Genomic DNA, 23,604 nt, shown 5'->3' with positions numbered 1-23,604 from the left:
GATGAGGTGTGAGGTAGGAGGACAAGACCAAGAGAGAGATGAGAAACAATTGTGACCTGTTTTTTTTTTTTTTTAATCATTTAGTTTAAATGGAGTCATTACAATAGTTTACTAGAAGAGCTTAAAGTCAAACATAATGTTTAGATATTTAGGATCATGAATATGTGAAGATATTTGTGACACTTCTGAATGAATTTAGAAACTCTTTGCTGTTTCTTAATAATACTGTTTACACAAAGACATTTGTTCTCATGCAACCAGAGGGAAATATTAACAAAATTTCAAATAACAAATAGAAATATGGTGAATGATAAAAGTTGTGGTTTAGTATCAGAGCTCATCAAGACGTCATTGTGTTTTGTGTTTTCTGCAGCATCTGATATTTCTTTGTGTCGTATCATATTGTCACGTATGTTTTACTTGTTTATATCGACCTTTTGTGTTATGCCACATATTTTGTCAGAGTTTCAACACAACGTATAAGAAGTACATCAATGTAAATGTTTTGCTTTTAGATCCACTGATACCTATAAAAAATAAAATTCATAAAGATTTGTAAAGTTAAACATTTTTAAACATTTTACGTCTTTTACCTAAAACATAAGAACATGTACTGATAATGTTTTAGAAACTATCTGATGAGTTGAGGTTGTGACACCTTCCCTCCACATGTCAGAGTTTTATTTAAAAATCTGACATGATGGGAGAGGAAGTGTCTTCACTCTGGTATCTGAGTCACAGTTTTCCTTTTTTAAATGGTCAAATTAATAAACTAACAACTATCTTTTTGGAGGATTTATCAGTACGTTTACATGGTCTTTAGTATCCCGATTTTGAGGCTTATCCCGGCTTTGAGCATATTCGGGATATGGTGTTTACATGGAACACAGAGAAACCCGGTTATTCATATCCCCGTATACATGATAAATAACAGTATCCCGTTTTCCGATCGCTGCATCCTATCTGCGCATGCGTGTTTTACGTCTTTTTCAATGTTTTCCAACGCGACCTAACTTGTTCAACGGAGCGAGGTGGAAAACCAGCGTCACGTAGCTTTTCCGCAACAGATTTGAATACATCAGTATGTCGGTGTTTTCTGCCATCTAAACACGTCGTTATGTTTAGTTCTTTCATTACTTTAAGGGAAAATTCTGTCTCTTCGTCGCTCCAAAAGTGAGACGTTCTCGTTGCCGCCATGTTGTTTGTATATCTAGTGCGTCACTTGGCGTCACTCGCGCATGCGCAGACAGTGGGCAGCCGTCAGAAATCGGGATAAGGTGTATACATGCTTCAGTATCCCGGCTTCTATCGGAGTACTCCAGGTAGCAAAGCCGGGTTTCTTGAAATCGGGAAATGGGCATATCCCGATTTCTGAATTCGGGATATGGTGTTTACATGGACAAACACAAAAACGGGATACTTCAATATCCCGATCAAATTCGGGATACTAAAGACCATGTAAACGTGGTCAATGTCTCAAGTGGTAGAGACAGAAGGCACTAAAAGATTGACTGACACATTATTGGTTGAGATGTAGTCGAACTAAAACACCACGAGCAAAGCTAACAAGGACAAAACATTAAATCAGAAAAACCAATTTGATTTTGAAAAGCACAACAATTTGCACTGGGGCGGCACAGTGGTGAGGTGGTTGGCACTAATGCCTCACAGCGAGAAGGTCCCGGGTTCGAATCCATGGGCCGACTGGGTCCTTTCTGTGTGGAGTTTGCATGTTCTCCCTGTGTCTGTGTGGGTTCTCTCCGGGTACTCTGGCTTCCTCCCACTGTCCAAAGACATGCTGGTTAGGTTCATTGGTGATTCTAGATTGGCAGTAGGTGTGAATGTGAGTGTGAATGGTTGTCTGTCTCTCTGTGTTAGCCCTGCGAAAGACTGGTGACCTGCCCAATGACAGCTGGGATAGGCTCCAGCAGGCTCCATGAGGGTTCAGCAGACCTTGCGAGGGCCCCCTGTGGAGGTTCTCCTCTTCTGATGATCCCAGTGTTGCTCAGGACAAATGCAGTGTAACTTCCATCACTCTGTTCTGGATTTACCTCAGGATCTGAAGGTGGCCAGGGTCCTCACAATGGTTGCCATCATTTTGGGGCGAGTGGCGCTCCTCATTTTCATTGTGGGAGACAAGTGTTGCAACTACATTAAAAATAAGAGGGTCAAAGCCAGGGGAATGGCTTCCTCTGGAGAGGTGTTCATCACAGCAGCTCTTTTCCAACTGGTACCTGTTTTCTGGTCAGCGTTCACCATCATAGTTGAGTTCTACAGTCCACTCATCCTCTATGGACAGAAGAGGAAGACAGGGGCGCCTCTGTACCTGGGCTGGGTTGCCTCAACAATGCTGCTTATTGGTGGATCCATCATATCTACATGACACCATTCACAGAAACAAAAAACAACAAAGTACAGCACATACCCCCAGAGTTGTGTCATGAGTAAACAATAACTTTAAGATAGCACGAGTGTATGCGTAGAAACCTGGATGTCAGTGTGTTTTACCTAAAACATAAGAACATGTACTGATGGTGTTTAGAAATGATCTGATGAGTTGAGGTTGCGACACCTTCCTCCCTTCACATTAGAGTTTCTTGTGAAAATCATGACCTGATGTGATGAGAGAGGAAGAGTCTTCAGTCTGGTATCTGACTCAGTGGTGTTGGGCCTGGTACTAAGGCACTCAGTATTGGGGTTTGGCTATCATGAATAATTAATAATTATCAAAAATAATTATTTATTATTAAATAATTGGATCTGAATTACTAGATCACCTCGGGGCACCACCCTTCTAGGAAGGGAAAAGATAGCCAATTAATCAAAACAGTCTCATAAATTATACTAAATTGTCAATTTGGAGTTCGGATTAATAATTAACTTAATTACTACAACCAAAATTACCACGTTAACAACTAGTTACAGTTGAAGGAATTTGGAGTTCTTGGCAGTGTAGAGGTTGGCAATATTCACTCTTGTGCAACATTAAACAGACAGGTATGTTTAAAAGACATTTATTAACAAGAATAAAAGCAAACATACAATCTAACAACAGTGTACTCTATACTACGTGTGTGTGTGTGTGTGTGTGTGTATGTCAAAATGGCCGCTGGTTGTGGGTGTGCCAAGATGGCCGCCGGTTGTGGGTGTGCCAAGATGGCCGCCGGTTGTGGGCGTTCCAAGATGGCCACCGGTTGTGGGCGTTCCAAGATGGCCGCGGGTTGTGGGTGTGTCAAGATGGCCACTGGGCCTTGAGGTCTTGAACACAAAGGAAACAATGGCAGCTGAGTGGGGACACTCAGACCATGTGCTGGCCAGTAGATATGTGGAATGTGATAAGCGTTTTATTAGGTGCCAGGTTAGAGGAAGAGTGGTTAGTTTAGCATGCAAGACCCTGAGTCTATGTGTTGCATAATCTAACTAACATCAAACCACTATACTATAAACAACTCAATATAAACAAATATCACATCAAATCAACATTTCTAACTCTAGCTTAGCTTAGCTTGACTAGGCCCAGGTCATACTACCAGATTTGGTGAAAAGTCAATTTCTGGTGTGTTGCTCCTTTAGCTGGCAGTTCCTGATGGAAGGCCAAACTGGGAAAAGTTGTAGTCCTTGCTGTGTTTTCCTGATGGCAGACGTTGGAGGGAAACTGGCCGCTCCTTGAAGTCCTTTGAAGTGGCTTGTTAGCAGCTCGGTGCTAACTAGCCGTGTGGCTCCTGTTGTTTGGGAGTTTAGCCTGCAAACCTTCTGTTTGTTGGCTAAAAGACCTGGTGTAGATTCCTCAGCAGGATCTCGCTTCGCTGCTGTAAGGAGAACAGGCCTGGCACCCAGCTGCAGCCGAGCGGCTGGGGGTCTCCACGTGGAGGTGTGGAGTTGTAGAGGGTAAGAGGATAAGAGAATAAGAGAGAGAACAAAGGCAAAACAGCGCATTTTATATGACCTGATGACCTCAGAGGTCACATGCCACTGTCAGCCAGTGAACTGCTTGGTCAGTTTTTCACACCTGGAGGATTGTGGGACTTATAGTTCTGGTGCTTCCCTTTGTTTCCAAGACATGTGGTTAACTTGGTTGTGCATGGTGAGCTTCCATAGCTCACCCCCAGGTTCAGATCCCAACAGTGGTTGGACCACATGTACCAGAGTTTTCCTGGTTTAAGTCGTCAACTTATTAAACTAAAAACTAACCATCTTAAAAACATTTTTTTAAGATTTACATGTCATGTCAGATGAACTTGGAGCAGTGTGACAGACAAAAAGACCCTCAACAGACTGGTGAAGAAGGCCGCCTCTGTCCTCTGTCCTGCGTTGTTGATGGTAAGCCGATCCCACGACCTCCATGGCGCTGTAACAGCACTGAGCAGCGCCTTCAGCAGCCGACTGCTTCACCCACAATGTGTGAACGAACGTTACCACAGGTTCTTCCTTCCTGTTGCTGTGAGACTGCACAACCAAGCCTGCACCTAGTAGACCACAAACATAAAACTATATTTTGTATTTACTTAATGGTAAATTTTATCTTGTGCACTGTCATCAATTATATGCTGCTATAGCACTGAAAGCATAAAAACTGAAGTGATGAATTCAAAAGGGTTCATGTGTTTGTCTTCTTGAGGCAATATTACATATTCAGTTGCATATAGTTGTTTGAAAATAAGTTTTTCTTTTTCTCATTTTGCTGCATTGCAGGTTCTATTTGTTAAGAATCATCATTTACAATACTTTATGTATTTGTAACAATTTTAGCCGATTGGAAACATGTTGTTCATGTTCTGAGAATTGCGAGCAGAATAGCTCTGGGAAAACAAAAACAAAAACAAAAAAAACATTTGAGTAGACACAAAAAACACGTCCAAGCTAGAGAGAGTTTGTAGAGGAAGTACAGTATGTTGTGACAAATGTACACTTCTTCATTCAGCTGGAGGTACAGCAGCTTTAACTTGAGAAGAAGGCATACCTGGTGGAAAGATGAGTCGACAAGGAAGAGCTTGAAGGACAAAATAAAGAACGTGTTGACATCTTGACCTGACTGTAACCAAGAAGAGATGAAAGAAATATAACAGAATGTTGAGTGATGTCATCTCCATGTAGGGCCAATCAGCGATACACAGATATGGTTTGAAGAGCAGCAGATCACAGGAAATGACATCTGAGCTGACACGACCACACTGGAGAGAGTTTGTAGAGGAAGTACACTGTGAGAAATCAACACTTCTGCATTCAGTAACAGGAGCAGCAGCTACAATTTGTGGAGAAGACATACCTGGTGGAAAAACGACTGACAACGAAGAGATTAAAGGACAAAATAAAGACTGTTTAAAGTAAAGTTGGAAAAGGGAAGCAAGGGAAATTGTAAGGAAGAAAATCTTGACTTTACTTGAACCAAGAAGAGATAAAGAACACATCAAGTAGTATCTGGATGTAAAATGGTGTCTTTTCGACGTGAGGTAACCGGCATCTCTCTGTCAGTGCTGGGCTGGGTGCTGAGTGTGATCAGCTGTGCCTTGCCGATGTGGATGGTCTACAGTGACGAATACAATGGATATAGAGGATGGTGGGGTCTGTGGTTTTTTTGTGTGTCCCAGAGCACAGGGCATATGCAGTGCTCGGTCCATCAGTTCATCTATCAAGAAATGCAGGCCCTCAGGGCGCTCTCTGTTGTCGCCATTATTGCGGGACTGCTGGGAGTCTTCATAAACATGGTGGGCGCAAAGTGCACCAACTTCATTCAAAATGAGAGGGTCAAAGCCAGGTTGATGCCTTCCTCTGGAGGGGTGTTCATCACTGCAGCTCTGGTCCAACTGGTACCTGTTTTCTGGTTAGTACACATCATCACAACGTACTATGATCCCTTTAGGAAGATCGGGGCGGCTCTACATCTGGGATGGGCTGCTTCAGTCCTGATGCTTATTGGAGGGTCCATTCTCTGCTCCATCTGCCCTCTACAAGAAGACAGACCAAGGGAGGACAACTTACATGGACAAAGTCATGTTGGATACTCTGCTACTCCGAGCTCTGACAACAAAAGAGATGAGGTGTGAGGTAGGAGGACAAGACCAAAGAGGGTTCATGAACTGTGATACATTTTTTGTTTGTTTGTTTGCTTTAAATAATTTTCAAACGTGTTATACTTATTTCAACACTTCAGGGAAAATGTATATAAATGTAGTTCAGAAATAATCAAGCCATTTTAAATGAAGTCATTACAATAGTTTACTAGAAGAGGATAAAGCCAAACCTGTTGTTGTAGATATTTAGGATAATGAATATGTGAAGATATTTGTGACACTTCTGAATGAATTTAGAAACTCTTTACTGTTTCTTAATAATACTGTTTAGACAACGATATTTGTTCTAACGCAGAGGGCAATGTTAACAAAATTTTGAAATAACAAATAGAAATATGATGAATGATAAAAATTGTGGTTTAGTCTCAGAGCTCATCAAGGTGTCATTGTGTCACTGTGTTTTCTGCAGCATCTGATATTTCTTTGTGTCATATCATATTGTCGCATATGTTTTAGTTGTTTATGTCGACCTTTTGTGATATGCCACATATTTTGTCAGAGCTTTAAAACAATGTATAAGAAGCACATCCATGTAAATGTTTTGCTTTTAGATCCTCTGATACGAATAAAAAAAATCAGTCATAAAGAATTGTAAAGTTAAACATTTTTTACGTCTTTTACCTAAAACATGAGAACATATACTGATAATGTTTTCAAAACTATCTGATGAGTTGAAGTTGTGACACCTTCTCCCCACATGTCAGAGTTTTATTTAAAGATCAAGATAAAAATCTGACATGATGTGGAGGGTCTCCCCTTATGATGACCCCAACCTTGCTCAGTTATACTGGGAGGGTCTGTGGATGAGGACAAATGCAGTGTAACTTCCATCACTTTGTTCTGGATTTACCTCAGGATCTGCAGGTGGCCAGGGTCCTAACAATTGTTGCCAACACTTTTTTGCGGCTGGTGGCGCTCCTCATTTTCATTGCGGGAGACAAGTGTTCCAACTACATTAAAAATTCGATGGTCAAAGGCAGGGTGATGGCTTCCTCTGGAGGGGTGTTCATCACATGAAACTCTGGTCAAACTGGTACCTGTTTTCTGGTCAGCGTTCACCATCATAGTTGAGTTCTACAGTCCACTCATCCTCTATGAACAGAAAAGGAAGACCGGAGCGCCTCTGTACCTGGGATGGGTTGCCTCAACAATGCTGCTTATTGGTGGATCCATCCTATCTACATGGCACCATTCACAGAAAGAGAAACCAACAAAATACAGCACATACCCTCAGAGTTGTGTCATAAGTGAACAATAACTTTAAGATAGCATGAGTGTTTGCGTAGAAACCTGGATGTGAGTGTGTTTTACCTAGAACATAAGAACATGTACTGACGTTTGATAGTGTTTAGAAATGATCTGATGAGTTGAGGTTGTGACACCTTCCTCCCTTCACATTAGAGTTTCTTGTGAAAATCATGACCTGATGTGATGAGAGAGGAAGAGTCTTCAGTCTGGTATCTGACTCACTGTCTGGATCACAGTCAGAGTTTTCCTGGTTTAAGTCGTCAACTTATTAAACTAACTAATAGGGGTGTGCATCTCTCCAATATAAGACGATTCGATACGTATCTAGATACATGGGGTACGAAACGATTCAGGAAGGATACATTTTAAAAACAACCGATTCGATTCGATTCGGTAGGATTTGATCCGATCCGATCCGATTCGGTACGATTCGGTACGATTCAGTGCAATATGATGTAATCCGATGAGTCTGTGCAAATTCTCATTTGTCCAGGTCAAAGGCATCTCTAGGCAATTGAATCAGGTCAACTGGACTTGGTTTTTGTCTGTGAAGACGTTTCGCTCCTTATCCAAGTGGCTTCATCAGTTCGAGAGACTAGCAGCAAGTCTGACTAGCCCGCAGACACAGACAAAAACCAAGTCCAGTTGACCTGATTCAATTGCCTAGAGAGTAATCCGATATAGTTCCTTGTTTAAAGTAGACATTTTACATTATGAATGTTCCTAAATCAATCCTAAAAATGTGATATTGTTTACCTTCATAGTGATAAGTTTAATAGAGTCTCGCGAGATTTTTGCGGGAAAGAGAGAGAGAAAGAGAATAAGCAAGCGGGGCTTCCAGCTGTATTGCTGATATACCGTAAATTCCGGACTATAAGCCGCTACTTTTGTCACTTGCTTTGGACCCTGCGGTTTATTATGGATTTTTACAGCTAACGGTCACCAGGGGCTCACTATCATGGAAGCGCAGGAGCGAGACAGACAGTTTGCGCCAGGTAACGAGAGCAAAACAAACCAAGTGAGTCCAAATGCAGTAGGTACTTGAGAGCTGCTTTTAAGTTAAAGGAGATCGATCTGGCTGACTTTTCTGGTATAGTAGGCTGGTTATTTTGATACAGTAAACGGCCGTGTTACTGCACCTTTAGTGTTGGCTGTTTTCGAAAAAGATGCTGGTTATTTAGTTGAGCAGCCGGGTTACTGCACTTTTGCTGCCGTGTTACAGGCAAGCACTTTTAAAAACGAATTAAATTTAGCCATTTAACGTTATTGCCTCATCAAGCGTTGTAAGCTTTGTTTTTTGTTATAGGCCTACTGCACTACTACGGTACTATGACTGCAGGAAGTGCGCTAGGAGCGCACCGTTGTATTATTTGTGCACTGCACGAATGCTGTTTGTAATGTCAAAGATGTGAAAGTTTGATCGATCGATTGATTGAAAGATTTATTGTGTTTCTCAAATGTAAATAAATGGGACACTTTGCGTTTCCAAACAGTCATTTCAGTCCCGACAATCCCTTCCGTGGTAGAAGAAACCCTCACGGTAATTAAACATTAAAACACCAGCGGCTTGGGTGCGGCTTATAGTCGGGTGCGGCTTATATGGAACAATCTGTAGTTTTCTCCAAAATTTAGTCAGGTGCGCCTTATACGTAGTCTGGAAATTACGGTAATAACCCGATTCATAACTTTGTAATCGGGCCATCGACCGGTTCGTGGTACATTTAGATCGGTCCAGGGGCTTTTGTATCGATGCACTCACATCTTTTAAATCAAAACCGATTTCCGATTCATATCGGTAATTTGTTACACCCCTACTAACTAACAACTATCTTGAAAACGTTTTTGGGGATTTACGTGTCATGTCAGATGAACTTCAGCAGCCGGCTGCTTCACCCACGTTGTGTGAAAGAGTGTTACCACAGGTTTTTCCTTCCTGTTGCTGTGAGACTGTACAACCAAGCCTGCTCCTAGTAGACCACAAACATAAAACTAGTGTTGTATTCATTTACTATTTTTTCATTATTAAACGGTAACCTTTTCTTGTCTTGTGCACCGTCATTAATCATATGATGCTGTAGCACTGAAAGCATACAAAATGAAGTGATAAATTCAAAAGGGTTTGTGTGTGTTTGTCTTCTTGAGGCAATATTACATATTCCGTTGCATATAGTTGTTTGAAAATAATTTTGTTTTCTTTTTTCTCATTTTGGTGCATTACAGGGTCTACTGTATTTGTTAAGAAACGCCATTTACAGTACTTTATGTATTTGTAACAAATTTAGCTGTTAAAGAACAGGTTGTTCATGTTTTCAGTATTGTGAGAAGCATGGCACTGGGAAAAAACTAACATTTGAGTAGACACAAAACACGTCCAAGCCACAGAAAGGTTGTAGAGGAAGTACAGTATGTTGTGACAAATGGACACTTCTTCATTCAGCTGGAGGTACAGCAGCTTCAACTGGAGAAGAAGGCATACCTGGTGCAAAGACGAGTTGACAAGGAAGAGCTTGAAGGACAAAATAAAGAACGTGTTGACATCTTGACCTGACTGTAACCAAGAAGAGATAAAGGACATGTAACAGAATGTCTAAACAGTCTTTATTTCATCCTTTAATCTCTTCGTTGTCAGTCGTTTTTCCACCACGTATGTCTTCTCCACAAATTGTAGCTGCTGCTCCTGTTACTGAAAGCAGAAGTGTTGATTTCTCACAGTGTACCTCCTCTACAAACTCTCTCCAGTGTGGTCGTGTCGCTCAGATGTCATTTCCTGTGATCTGCTGCTCTTCAAACCATATCTGTGTATCGCTGATTGGCCCTACATGGAGATGACATCACTCAACATTCTGTTATATTTCTTTCTCACAGTGGAGTGGAGGAGGTACCACAAACTTTCCAGTGTGGTCGTGTCAGCTCAGATGTCGTTTCCTGTAATCTGCTGCTCTTCAAACCTTATGTGTGTATCATTGATCTGGCCCTACATGGAGATGACATCACTCACCAACTAAGCCAATCAGGTGAGTCTTAGGCACTGGCCTCACTGACTGTAGCGTTGGTACTAATGTGTGTGGTTTTCCAAATGAAAAATTGTGCATCTAGAAAAGTAAAGTTGGAAAAGGGAAGTACAGGAAATTGTAAGGAAGAAAATCTTGACTTTGCTTCAACCAAGAAGAGATAAAGAACACATAATAGTAATAATAATACACAATAGTATTTTGATGTAAAATGGCGTCTTTTGGACGTGAGTTAACCGGCGTCTCTCTGTCGGTGCTGGGCTGGGTGCTGAGTGTGATCAGCTGTGCCTTGCCGATGTGGGGGGTCTACAATGATGGATATAATGGATATAGGGACCCCAGGGTGAAATGCTGGGGTCTGTGGATGAGTTGTGAGTCCTGGAGCACAGGGCAGATGCATTGTTCGTTCCATCATTTTGTCGATCAAGAAATGCAGCCCCTCAGGGCGCTTTCTATTGTCGCTATCATTGCGGGAATGCTGGGAGTCTTAATAAACATGGTGGGTGCAAAGTGCACCAACTTCATCCAAAATGAAAGGGTCAAAGCCAGGTTGATGCCTTCCTCTGGAGGGGTGTTCATCACTGCAGCTCTGGTCCAACTGGTGCTTGTTGTCTGGTTAGTATGCGCCATCCCATGGTACTATAGAGAGAGAAGAATACAATAGAAACTTGATGGGGTTGGCTATGTATCTGGGATGGGCTGCCTCGGTCCTGATGCTTATTGGAGGGTCCATTCTCTGCTGCATCTGCCCTCCAGAAGAAGACAAACCAAGGAAGTACAATATACATGGTCAAAGTTATGTTGAATACTCTGCTATTCTGAGGTCAACGGCTCAAAGCTCCGACAACAAAAGAGATGAGGTGTGAGGTAGGAGGACAAGACCAAAGAGGGATGAAGAAGAACTATGACCTATTTTTTTTTCTTTGTCATTTTCAAACATATTATACTTATTACAACATTTAAGGAAATTGTATATAAACATGTTGTTTAGATATTTAGGATCATGAATATGTGAAGATATTTGTGAAACTTCTCAATGAATTTAGAAACTCTTGACTGTTTCTTAATAATGCTGTTTACACAAAGATATTTATTCTAACACGAACAGAGGGAAATATTAACAAAATTTCAAATAACAGATAGAAATATGATGAATGATAAAAATTGTGGTTTAGTCTCAGAGCTCATTGAGGTGTCATTGTGTCCAAGAGAAAATCTGTTTAAATGAAATCCAAGATTAACTTTATCCATAACTTCGACTCCTTTTGGTCCCGCCCCTCTCTGTTTTCACCCGACGGCCTCCACCTAAAAAAGTCCGGTAGCCGCTTGCTAGCAGCTAACATACAGCATGCCGTCTCATACCAGCTACCCCTCCGTGCATGACCATTAACATCATTATCATCACCTGGCCTCTCAGCGCTCCCAGCCCAGCCCACTCAATACAATCTAGCACTTTCAATCAGCGCTGATGCCCTCTCGCGGAAAGTTGTTAGAACTACTCATCCTCCACACTCTTCCTCACCCTCCTCTTTGTGTGAGTCAGCAGTTGCCACTGATCTCACCAGCTCCCCCCGTAGGCCATCCTGTCGCAGTACACTCCCTATCTGTACCATCATATCCTCCAGCAGGCCTGTTCTGCCTTTATTTAGACGACCTTTTAACCATGGTCTACTCCGCTGTCCTCCACACAGAGGCTCTGGTCGCATGTTCAACTACAACTTTTCAACTCCTGACTCTATCCCATCCATCTGGTCCTGCTCACGAACTGCAACTTCCTCATTACGTCATCACAACAAACGACAAGTGCACCTATCAAATCTCCGCCCCCTTCCTCAGTCCTCACAACCTATCATGAAGCAACGTCACCTGAAACTGGCTCTGCTCAACACCCGCTCACTTAACAATAAAGGTCTCATTCTGAACGAATTCATAACTGACAATAACCTGGATTTCCTCTGCATCACTGAAACTTGGCACAAACCTCTGGACTACTTTTCTCTCAACCAGACCACACCGACCGGATACACCTACATGGACAAACCCCGATCTGAGGGGCGGGGAGGTGGTGTAGCAGCATTCTACAGGAAGGACATTAAAACATCCACCATCTCCATCCCTGCTGCTCGCTCCTTTGAACACCTCACATTCAAACTCTCTGGTCCCACTCCTCTGGTCACTGCCATCATCTACCGCCCTCCCAAACCAAACCCCTCCTTCCTCTCTGACTTTTCTGACTTCCTCACCCAGTTATCGGCCATCTCACCTTCCGTTCTTCTTCTGGGGGACTTCAACATCCACATTGACACTGACTGCAAATCTGCCACTGAATTCCTGGAACTGCTACACTGCTTCGACTTCACTCAACACGTCAACTTTGCCACCCACAGCCGTGGTCACATCCTGGACCTGGTCTGCTCCACTGGTCTCACCTTACATCACCTCTCCAGCGTCAACCTCAACATCCCCATTCCCACTGCTAAGGACAAACGGACAATATCTTTCAGAAACCTCAAATCCATCTCCCCTTCAGCCCTTTCTGCCTCTCTTGCTAGTAAAATATCTGCTTCCCCCCCTCCGTTAACTGACAATCCCTCTGACCTCACCAAATTCTACAACGTAACACTCTCCTCCTGTCTCAACCAGCTAGCCCCCATCAAAACTAAAACCTTCTCCTTCACCCACTCTGCCCCCTGGTACACTCCTGAACTACACAAAATGAAATCACAAAAACGACAGCTTGAAAGACTTCACAAGAAAACCGGTTTAACTGTCCATCTACAAGCCTATACAGATTACCTTCAGCAGTACAAGGATGCTCTCAGTACTGCCCGATCCACCTACTACTCTCACCTCATTCACTCTGGCTCCACCAACCCCAAGGCTCTGTTTTCTACAGTAAATAAACTCCTCAAGCCCAGCGACAATACCTCCAACTCATTCACCACTGACAAATGCAACTCCTTTCTCTCATTCTTCCAAACAAAAATCGACACCATTTACAACAACTTGTCCTCCTCTCCTGCCCCCACGGCCTGCACTCCCACTCCCTCACCTGCTCCTCCCGTCCTCACCTCTCAGCCTCTGTCTCAGTTCTCCCCCGTGTCCCCAGGGGAGCTGCCCAAAATTATGATAGGCATGAAAACCTCTACATGTGTTCTGGATCCCATCCCATCTCACCTCATTAAGGACTCTTTACCAGCCATCTCCACACTCATCACAGAAATCATCAACTCCTCCCTCAGGTCTGGCTCAGTCCCCCGTTCACTCAAACTGGCTGCTATCACCCCCATCCTCAAAAAACCTGGACTCAACCCTGACATCTTGTCGAACTTCCGGCCCATCTCCAATCTCCCCTTTCTGTCCAAAATACTGGAGCGTATTGTCGCCACACAACTCAAAGCCCACCTCTGCTCAAATGACCTGTTCGAACCATTTCAATCCGGTTTCCGTTCCCAACACAGCACCGAAACAGCCCTCCTGAAAGTCACCAATGACATCCTCCTCTCCGCAGACTCCGGCCAGCTCACCATCCTCATCCTCCTGGACCTCACTGCAGCTTTCGACACCATAAATCACACCATTCTCCTCTCCCGCCTTGAGTCCTCCCTCGGCATCACTGGCACTGCACTCTCCTGGCTCAAATCATACCTCTCAGACCGACAACAATTCATCCACATCAACAACTGCACCTCCTCCACTGTTCCTCTGTCCCAAGGTGTCCCCCAGGGATCGGTGCTTGGTCCTCTCCTCTTCATACTTTACCTGCTCCCCCTTGGCAACATCATTCGCCACCACGGTCTCCATTTCCACTGTTATGCTGATGACGTCCAGCTTTATATCTCCACCAACTCCATCACTCCCGCCACTCTTTCCACTCTCTCCAATTGCCTCGCTGACATCAAATCCTGGATGCAGATCAACTTCCTCAAACTAAATTGTGACAAATCAGACCTAATCATTATCGGCCCCAAATCCCTCAACAACACCACAGACAGTTTCCGCCTCACCATCGACAACTCCACCTTGTCTCCATCCCCCAACAGCCGCAACCTCGGAGTCATCTTTGACAGTAACCTCTCCTTTGATCATCACATCAATCAAATCACCAGAACTGCCTTCTTCCACCTCAAGAACATTGCCCGACTCCGTCCATCACTCTCCTTCTCTGCTGCTGAAACCCTCATTCACGCCTTCATCACTTCCAGAATTGACTACTGCAACAGCATCCTCTATGGCACACCATCCAAAACTTTAAATAAACTTCAGTACATCCAAAATTCTGCTGCACGTCTGCTCACCCACACCCGCTCCCGTGATCACATCACTCCTGTCCTCCAGAAACTCCACTGGCTCCCAGTTCCACAGCGTATTCAGTTCAAAATCCTCCTCCTCACACACAAAGCCCTCCATAACCAGGCCCCTTCCTATCTCACTGACCTGCTCCATCGCCACAATCCATCCCGCAGCCTCCGTTCATGTGACGCAAACCTCCTTACTCCACCACTCAAGACCAAGCATCGAACCTGGGGCGACAGAGCCTTCTCTGCAGCTGCCCCCTCCCTCTGGAACTCTCTCCCCAAACACATCCGCGACTGTACCGACCTTCCTACCTTCAAATCTCTGACAAAAACACACCTTTTTAAAATTGCTTTTAATGTTTAGCTCAGTTTATTGTGTTTTTGATGTTATATTTCACATTGTTTTGCTAATTAGATGTCCTTTTTATGTAAAGTGTCTTTGAGTATCTTGAAAAGCGCTTTTAAATAAAATGTATTATTATTATTATTAAATATTAAATCAGAAAAACACTTTTCACTTTTAAAAGCACAACAATTAGCACCAATGCAGCAGTGATTGAGACCAATACCCAAGACTCTTATTTTACTGAGTGATGTCATCTCCTAGGTGGGCCAGATTAATTTGTAATAAAGCGTTAGACAGATAAGTTTAATCAGCTCCTTAAGAGCAGCAGACACACACATGCACACCAACACAGCTTGAAATGAAACCAGTGCCCAGAACTCACCTGCCTGGCTTATTTTAGTGATGTCATTTCCTTATAGGGCCTTATAGGGCCAGATCTGTTTATAATAAAACGACAGACAGATATGGTGTGTGTGTATGTGTGTGTGTGTGTGTGTGTGTGTGTGTGTGTGGGGATGTGTCTGTATGTCTCTGTGTCTCTCTGTGTTTCTACAGGGGTGGGTTGGGTTTTTGTCCTTGCTGTTTTTAGCCTCTGTGAGGCACTTTGTATTGCTTTTATGTATGAAAAGCGCCATATGAATAAAATTAGATTTGATTTGATTGACAACGAAAAGACTGAAGTACAAAACAGAGAAGGTGGTTAAAGAAAAAGGGAAAGCAAGGAAAATTATAAGGAAGAAAATCTTGACTTTAACTAAGAGGAGAAAATATAAGGGAGTGTCTAGGTACACAATGGTGTCTTTTGGTCCTAAGCTGACCGGCATTTCTCTGTCAGTGCTGGGCTGGGTGCTGAGTGTGATCAGCTGTGCTCTGCCGATGTGGAGGGTCTCCCCTCCTGATGACCCCAGCATTGCTCAGTTATACTGGGAGGGTCTGTGGATAAGGTGTGTGTCCCACAACACAGGACAAATGCAGTGTAACTTCCATCACTCTGTTCTGGATTTACCTCAGGATCTGCAGGTGGCCAGGATCCTCACATTGGTTTCCATCATTTTGGGGCTAGTTGCACTCCTCATTTTCATTGTGGGAGACAAGTGTTCCAATTGCATTAAAAATAAGAGGGTCAAAGCCAGGGTGATGGCTTCCTCTGGAGGTGTGTTCATCACAGCAGCTCTTTTCCAGCTGGTGCCTGTTTTCTGGTCAGCATTCACCATCATAGTTGAGTTCTACAGTCCACTCATCCCCTATGGACAGAAAAGGAGTACTGGGGCGGCTCTGCACCTGGGATGGGTTGCCTCAATCATGCTGCTTATTGGTGGATTCATCCTATCTGCATGCTGTCTTCACAGAAAGAGAAACCAAGAAAGTACAGCAAATACCCCCAGAGTTGTGTCATAAGTGAACAATAACTTTAAGATGGCATTAGTGTATGCGTAGAAACCTGGATGTCAGTGTGTTTTACCTAAAACATAAGAACATGTACTGATGGTGTTTAGAAATGATCTGATGAGTCGAGGTTGTCACACCTTCCTCCCTTCATGTTAGAGTTTCTTGTGAAAATCATGACCTGATGTGATGAGAGAGGAAGAGTCTTCAGTCTGGTATCTGACTCAGTGGTTGGACCACATGTACCAGAGTTTTCCTGGTTTAAGTCGTCAACTTTTACGCTTCATGTCAGATGAAACTGGAGCAGTGTGACAGACAAAAAGACAATGAACAGACTGGTGAAGAAGGCCGCCTCTGTCCTCTGTCCTGGGTTGTTGAGGGTGAACTGATCCCACCTCCTCCATGGTGCTGTAACAGCACTGGGCAGCGCCTTCAGCAGCCGACTGCTTATTTTTTTAATGGTAACCTTTACTTGTCTTGTGTCATTAATCATATTTTGCTGTAGCACTGAATGCATAAAAACTGAAGTGATAAATTCAAAAGGGTTTATGTGTGTTTGTCTTCTTGAGGCCACATTACATATTCAGTTGCATATAGTTGTGTGAAAATAATGTTGTTTTCTTTCTCTGATTTTGGTGAATTGTAGGGTCTATTTGTTAAGAAACAGCATTTACAATACTTTATGTATTTGTAACAATTTTGGCCGTTAAAAAACAGGTTGTTGTTCATGTTTTCAGAATTGTGAGCAGCATGGCATTGGGAAAAAAACCATCTGAGTAGACACAAAACACGTCCAAGCTAGAGAGAGTTTGTAGAGGAAGTACAGTATGTTGTGACAAATGGACACTTCTTCATTCAGCTGGAGGTACAGCAGCTTCAACTTGAGAAGAAGGCCTACCTGGTGCAAAGACGAGTCCACAAGGAAGAGCTTGAAGGACAAAATAAAGAATGTGTTGACATCTTGACCTGACTGTAACCAAGAAGAGATAAAGGACATATAACAGAATGTCTTGATGCACAATTTTTCATCTGGAAAATCACACACATTCGTACCAACGCAACAGTCAGTGAGGCCAGTGCCCAAGACTCACCTGATTGGCTTAGTTAGTGAGTGATGTCATCTCCATGTAGGGCCAATCAACGATACACAGATAAGGTTTGAAGAGCAGCAGATCACAGGAAACGACATCTGAGCTGACACGACCACACTGGAGAGAGTTTGTAGAGGAGGTAAACTGTGAGAAATCAACTCTTCTACATTCAGTAACAGGAGCAGCAGCTACAACTTGTGGAGAAGACGTACCTGGTGGAAAAACGACTGACAACGAAGAGATTAAAGGACGAAATAAAGACTGTTTAAAGTTGAAAAACGGAACCAAGGGAAATTGTAAGGAAGAAAATCTTGACTTTACTTGAACCAAGAAGCGATAAAGAACACATCAAGTAGTATCTGGATGTAAAATGGCGTCTTTTGGACCTAAGCTGACTGGCATCTCTCTGTCAGTGCTGGGCTGGGTGCTGAGTGTGATCAGCTGTGCTCTGCCGATGTGGATGGTCCACTATGACAAATATGGATATAGGGACCCCAGGGTGGAATGGCAGGGTCTGTGGATAAGATGTGTGTACCAAAGCACAGGTCAGAACCAGTGTTCGTTCTATCAGTCCATCAGTCAAGAACTGCAGGCCCTCAGAGCGCTCTCTGTAGTCACCATCAGTATGGGGATGGTGGGAGTCTTCATATTCATGGTGGGAGCAAAGTGCACCAATTTAATTCAAAATGAGAGGGTCAAAGCCAGGTTGATGGCTTCAACTGGAGGGATGTTCATCACAGCAGCTTTGGTCCAACTGGTGCTTGTTTTCTGGATAGTACACATCGTCCAATGGGACTATAGATACTTGAAGATGGGGTTGGCTCTGTATCTGGGATGGGCCGCCTCGGTCCTGATGCTTATTGGAGGGTCCATTCTCTGCTGCATCTGCCCTCCAGAAGAAGACATACCTACGAAATACAACTTACATGGACAAAGTCATGTTGAATACTCTGCTACCGAGGTCAACGGCTCAAAGCTCTGAAAACCATAAGAGTTGAGGTGTGAGGTAGGAGGACAAGACCAAAGAGGGATGAAGAACAATTGTGACCTTTTTTTCTTTCTTTTTTTTAATAATTTTCAATCATATTATACTTATTTCTACATTTCAGGGAAAATGTACTTAAATGTACTTCAGTAATTATCAAGCCATTTTGAATGAAGTCATTACAATAGTTTACTAGAAGAGGATGAAGCCATGATGTTTAGATATTTAGGATCATGAATATATGAAGATATTTGTGACACTTCTGAATGAATTTAGAAACTCTTTGCTGTTTCTTAATAATACTGTTTACACAAAGATATTTGTTCTCATGCAACCAGAGGGAAATATTAACAAAATTTCTAATAACAAATAGAAATATGATAAAAGAATTATGGTTTAGTCTCAGAGCTCATCGAGGCGTCATTGTGTCCAAGAGAAAAACTGTTTAAATGGTTTGATCATTTAACTTTTTCCATGCTCATACGTTTTCTGCAGCAGCTGATATTTCTTTGTGTCATATCATATTGTCACATATGTTTTAGTTGTTTATATCGACCTTTTGTGTTATGCCACATATTTTGTCAGAGTTTCAAAACAATGTATAAGAAGCACATCAATGTAAATGTTTTGATTTTAGATCCACTGATATGAATAAAAAAATATAAGTCATAAAGATTCATTCATTCATTCATCTTCTGTACCCGCTTATTCCTGTTAAGGGTCGCGGGGGTCTGCTGGAGCCTATCCCATCTGTCATCGGGCGAGAAGTCACTTTTAAAAGCACAACAATTAGCACCAACACAGCGGTGATTGAGACCAATACCCAAGACTCGTCTGATTGGTTTATTTTACTGAGTGATGTCATGTCCTAGGTGGGCCCGATTAATTTGTAATAAAGCGTTACACAGATAAGTTTAATCAGCTCCTTAAGAGCAGCAGATTACAGAAAGCAACACTTGAGGAGGCAAGTGCATGCCGGAGAGAGTTTGTGGAGGGGGAACACTGTGACAAATCAACTCTTGGTTTCAACAGGAATACCTGGTGGACAGAATACTGACAACGAAGAGACTGAAGGACAAAATAGAGTAGGTGGTTAAAGAAAAAGGTAAAGCAAGGAAAATCATAAGGAAGAAAATCTTGACTTTAACTAAGAGGAGATAAAGAAACTATAAGGGAGTTTCTAGGTAGACAATGCCGTCTTTGCGTCTCACCGGCATTGCTCTGTCAGTGCTAGGCTGGGTGCTGAGTGTAATCAGCTGTGCTCTGCCGATGTGGAGGGTCTCCCCACCTGATGACCCCAACGTTGCTCAGTTATACTGGGAGGGTCTGTGGATGAGGTGTGTGTCCCACAACACAGGACAAATGCAGTGTAACTTCCATCACTCTGTTCTGGATTTACCTCAGGATCTGCAGGTGGCCAGGGTCCTCACAATGGTTGCCATCATTTCGGGGCTAGTGGCGCTCCTCATTTTCATTGCGGGAGACAAGTGTTCCAACTGCATTAAAAATGAGAGGGTCAAAGCCAGGGTGATGGCTTCCTCTGGAGGTGTGTTCATCACAGCAGCTCTTTTCCAACTGGTGCTTGTTTTCTGGTCAGCATTCACCATCATAGTTGAGTTCTACAGTCCACTCATCCTCTATGAACAGAAAAGGAAGACCGAGGCGGCTCTTTATCTGGGATGGGTTGCCTCAACTTTGCTGCTTATTGGCGGATTCATCCTATCTACATGGCACCATTCACAGAAAGAAAAACCAACAAAGTACAGCACATACCCCCAGAGTTGTGTCATATACTCTGCTACTCCAAGGTCAACGGCTCAAAGCTCCCACCACAAAAAGGACTAGATCTGAGGTAAAAGGATAAGACTGAAGAAGGATTAAGAAGACTTGTGACGTCACTCTATGTAAAACAAAAAAATGTTATTCCTTTTTTACTCTTTACATTTGGATCCATGAGGTTGTTTGTCATTGTCCTGATTAGTGTGTACATATTAAGTATTATACTGTCAGAGTAAATAGAGTCACTGTTGTAATACATTTTGATGCAATATATAAACAAAGAGTCACAAAACATTATGTTACATACTCCATGCTCAGATTTGTACAGCAGCTGACATTTCTTAGGGTTTCATCGTTCATCATTTATTTGTTTATTTTTATATTATGTTGTGGTGGCCCACAATAAACAATGAGAGAGACATTCACCCAGACACTGTACCTTTAAGGATGTGAGGGTTTTCGAGTACGAGTTCCGTGTTTACGTTGTGTGTGGCAGTTCTTACCTGACTCGCTGACAGTACTCAGAAGTTTACAGAAAGTGGAGAGTAAAGTTGACTCGACACATCTCCGTCTCTTGTCTCGTCACTTATTGCACCCCACATTGGTGACCCCGACGCGAGTTGGATAAGGCTAAGCAGTGTCGCAAGCCATGCAGTTTTGGAGCCCAGGGAAAAGCCAGGGCCGGCGCTCATTAGCAGCTATGGGCGCTGGCCATGACTGCAAGCTGTTGTTCATCACTGACACCTTGTCTGGCCGGCGGCTGCTGGTCGATTGTGGAGCTCAGCGCAGCATCCTGCCGGCGAAGCCCGTGGACACCATGGCTGGCGGGCATGGCCCCCCGATGGACGCGGCCAACGGCACACCCATTCGTACCTATGGCACGAGGTATGTGGAAGTGTGTTTCAGTGGGCGGCGTTTCGGCTGGGACTTCGTCATGGCCGCCGTGTCTACGCCGCTGCTGGGGGCGGATTTCCTCTGCGCTTACAGACTGTTGGTGGATGTTACGAACTGTCGCTTGATCGATGCTCTCTCTTTTGCTTCGTACCCCTGCACGCTGGGAGGGGTGGGGATGCTTTGTCTGTCGAACACACTTGCCACCGGGGACCGATATCAACGCCTGCTCGCCGAGTTCCCTGACCTCACCACGCCCACGTTTTCATCGGCGGTGGCTAAACATGGCGTGGAGCACTACATCGCCACGGTCGGCCCCCCAGTCTATGCACGAGCCCGGCGCCTTGACTCTGCCAAGCTCGCAATTGCCAGGGAGGAGTTCATCACCATGGAGCGCATCGGCATCGTGCGCCGCTCCAACAGTCCGTGGGCCTCCCCCCTGCACATGGTGACCAAGGCTGATCGTGGTTGGCGCCCCTGTGGTGATTTCCGTCGCCTGAACAACGCCACCACCCCCGACCGGTACCCGGTGCCGCACATACAGGACTTCTCCGCCCACCTGGCCGGCGCCACCATCTTTTCGAAGGTAGACCTGGTGCGCGGTTACCACCAGGTGCCTGTCCACCCGCAGGATGTCCCCAAGACAGCAGTCATCACACCCTTTGGCCTTTTCGAATTCCTACGGATGCCTTTCGGCCTCAAGGGGGCAGCGCAGACGTTTCAGCGCTTCATGGATTCTGTGTTGCGAGACATGCCGTTCTTGTTTGTTTACTTGGACGACATTCTCGTAGCCAGTGCGTCCGCAGAAGACCACCTGACACATCTCCGGCAGCTGTTCGACCGGCTCAGTGAGCATGGTCTTATCATCAACCCGGCCAAGTGCGAGTTTGGCCGGTCATCCATCACCTTCCTCGGCCACCACGTCACCCCACAGGGGGCCGTTCCCCTCCCTGCCAAGGTGGATGCCGTCGCAAGTTTCCCACGCCCACACACTGTGAAGTCCCTGCAGGAATTCCTTGGCATGGTGAATTTCTACAACCGTTTCCTCCCCCGTGCGGCCCAACTCATGCGACCCTTGTACGACGCCTTGCGGGGTAGGAGGCCGGCGGACGTGTTGGATTGGTCCCCGGGGATGACTGATGCTTTTGATGCTGCCAAAACCGCGCTGGTCAACGCTGCTCTGCTTGCACACCCGTCTCCGACTGCCCCAGTTGCCCTTACAACGGACGCCTCGGATTACGCCGTGGGGGCTGTGTGTGAGCAGTGGGTGGGCGGAGCCTGGCAGCCGCTGGCCTTTTTCAGCAGGAAGCTCCGTGACAACGAGAGGAAATACAGCGCCTTCGACAGAGAGCTCCTGGGTCATTTCCTCGCCACCCGTCATTTCTGTTTCCTGTTGGAGGGCCGGCGGTTCACAGCTTTTGTCGACCACAAGCCGCTGACGTTCGCCATGGCCAAGTCTTCGGAGCCATGGTCTGGTCGACAGCAGCGTCAGCTCTCTGCCATCTCTGAGTACACCACTGACATTCAGCACGTGGCTGGCAAAGACAATCTGGTCGCCGACTGCCTCTCCCGGGTGGTCACTGGGTCCGTCCACTTGGGCCTCGACTACACAGCTATGGCAGCGGATCAGACCAAGGATTCAGAGGTGCAGGCCTACAGGACAGCCCCCACGGCGCTGCTCATGGAAGATGTGGTGTTTGACACGGCCAACGCTACACTCCTCTGCGACGTCTCCACTGGCCAGCCACGCCCCATGGTACCTGCTGGCTGGAGGCGTCAGGTTTTTGACGCCATCCACGGCCTCTTCCAAGCTGGTGGGTGCCAAGTTCGTCTGGCCAGGGCTGCGGAGGGACGTCAGGGCCTGGGCTGCTGCCTGTGTGGCATGCCAGCGCGCAAAGGTGACACGTCATACCAAGGCCCCGTTGGCACCCTTCAAGGTGCCAGAGAGACGTTTTGATCATGTGAATGTGGACCTGGTGGGCCCACTTCCCCCCTCCCGTGGTTACACCTACCTCCTCACCATGGTGGACAGGACCACCAGGTGGCCTGAAGTTGTTCCCCTGTCAGCTACTACATCAGCTGACGTGGCCAGGGCGTTCATTATGGCTTGGGTGGCCCGTTTCGGCACACCGTCTGACCTCTCCTCGGACCGAGGTCCACAGTTCACATCGGAGCTTTGGACTGCGGTCGCCGAGGTCCTGGGGGTGAAGGTCCACCGTACCACAGCCTATAACCCACAGAGCAACGGACTGTGCGAGCGGTTTCATCGGGACATGAAGGCTGCGCTCAGGGCCAGCCTTACGGGCAACGACTGGGCCGACCGCCTCCCATGGGTTATGCTTGGCCTCCGCTCCGCCCCCAAGGAAGATCTTCAGGCCTCTTCGGCTGAGCTGGTGTACGGCCAGCCTCTGCGTGTCCCGGGGGAGTTCCTTCCACATGCCACGGCCCCGTGGTCGGTTGCCTCTCATCGTGCTGTGTCCCGGGACATTGCCGACGCT

The 23,604-nt window shown here is 45.1% G+C and overlaps 3 protein-coding genes and 2 pseudogenes across 5 annotated transcripts; all 5 read left to right on the top strand.

Annotated features, from left to right (window-relative positions):
• The first annotated feature begins 5,092 nt into the window (after positions 1–5,092).
• LOC311502680 (claudin-4-like) lies at positions 5,093–6,459 on the top strand. The gene has a single exon (XM_084565009.1). It carries the CDS (start codon positions 5,430–5,432, stop codon positions 6,042–6,044), a length of 615 nt encoding a protein of 204 aa, XP_084421135.1. The 5' UTR covers positions 5,093–5,429; the 3' UTR covers positions 6,045–6,459.
• A 4,082-nt stretch (positions 6,460–10,541) lies between these two features.
• Positions 10,542–11,212, top strand: LOC311502669 (claudin-4-like; annotated as a pseudogene). Its single transcript has one exon. The product of its transcript is annotated as a claudin-4-like (transcript).
• A 4,554-nt stretch (positions 11,213–15,766) lies between these two features.
• LOC311502160 (claudin-4-like) lies at positions 15,767–16,372 on the top strand (the record flags this gene model as incomplete). Its single annotated transcript, XM_084564290.1, has 1 exon — positions 15,767–16,372. The coding sequence occupies one exon, from the start codon at positions 15,767–15,769 to the stop codon at positions 16,370–16,372; it is 606 nt and encodes a 201-aa protein (XP_084420416.1).
• Positions 16,373–17,821: 1,449 nt separating this feature from the next.
• On the top strand, positions 17,822–18,449 carry LOC311502159 (claudin-4-like; annotated as a pseudogene). The gene has a single exon. The product of its transcript is annotated as a claudin-4-like (transcript).
• Positions 18,450–19,627: 1,178 nt separating this feature from the next.
• Positions 19,628–20,296, top strand: LOC311502158 (claudin-4-like; the record flags this gene model as incomplete). The annotated part of the gene is made up of 1 exon (XM_084564289.1): positions 19,628–20,296. One exon carries the CDS (start codon positions 19,628–19,630, stop codon positions 20,279–20,281), a length of 654 nt encoding a protein of 217 aa, XP_084420415.1. The 3' UTR covers positions 20,282–20,296.
• Positions 20,297–23,604: the final 3,308 nt, after the last annotated feature.

The sequence above is a fragment of the Chelon labrosus genome (genome assembly GCF_963514085.1).
Source record: "Chelon labrosus genome assembly, chromosome: 17".
Classification (NCBI taxonomy): Eukaryota; Metazoa; Chordata; class Actinopteri; order Mugiliformes; family Mugilidae; genus Chelon; species Chelon labrosus.
Note: the sequence above shows the minus strand (reverse complement) of the source record. Positions and strands in the feature narration are given on the sequence as shown.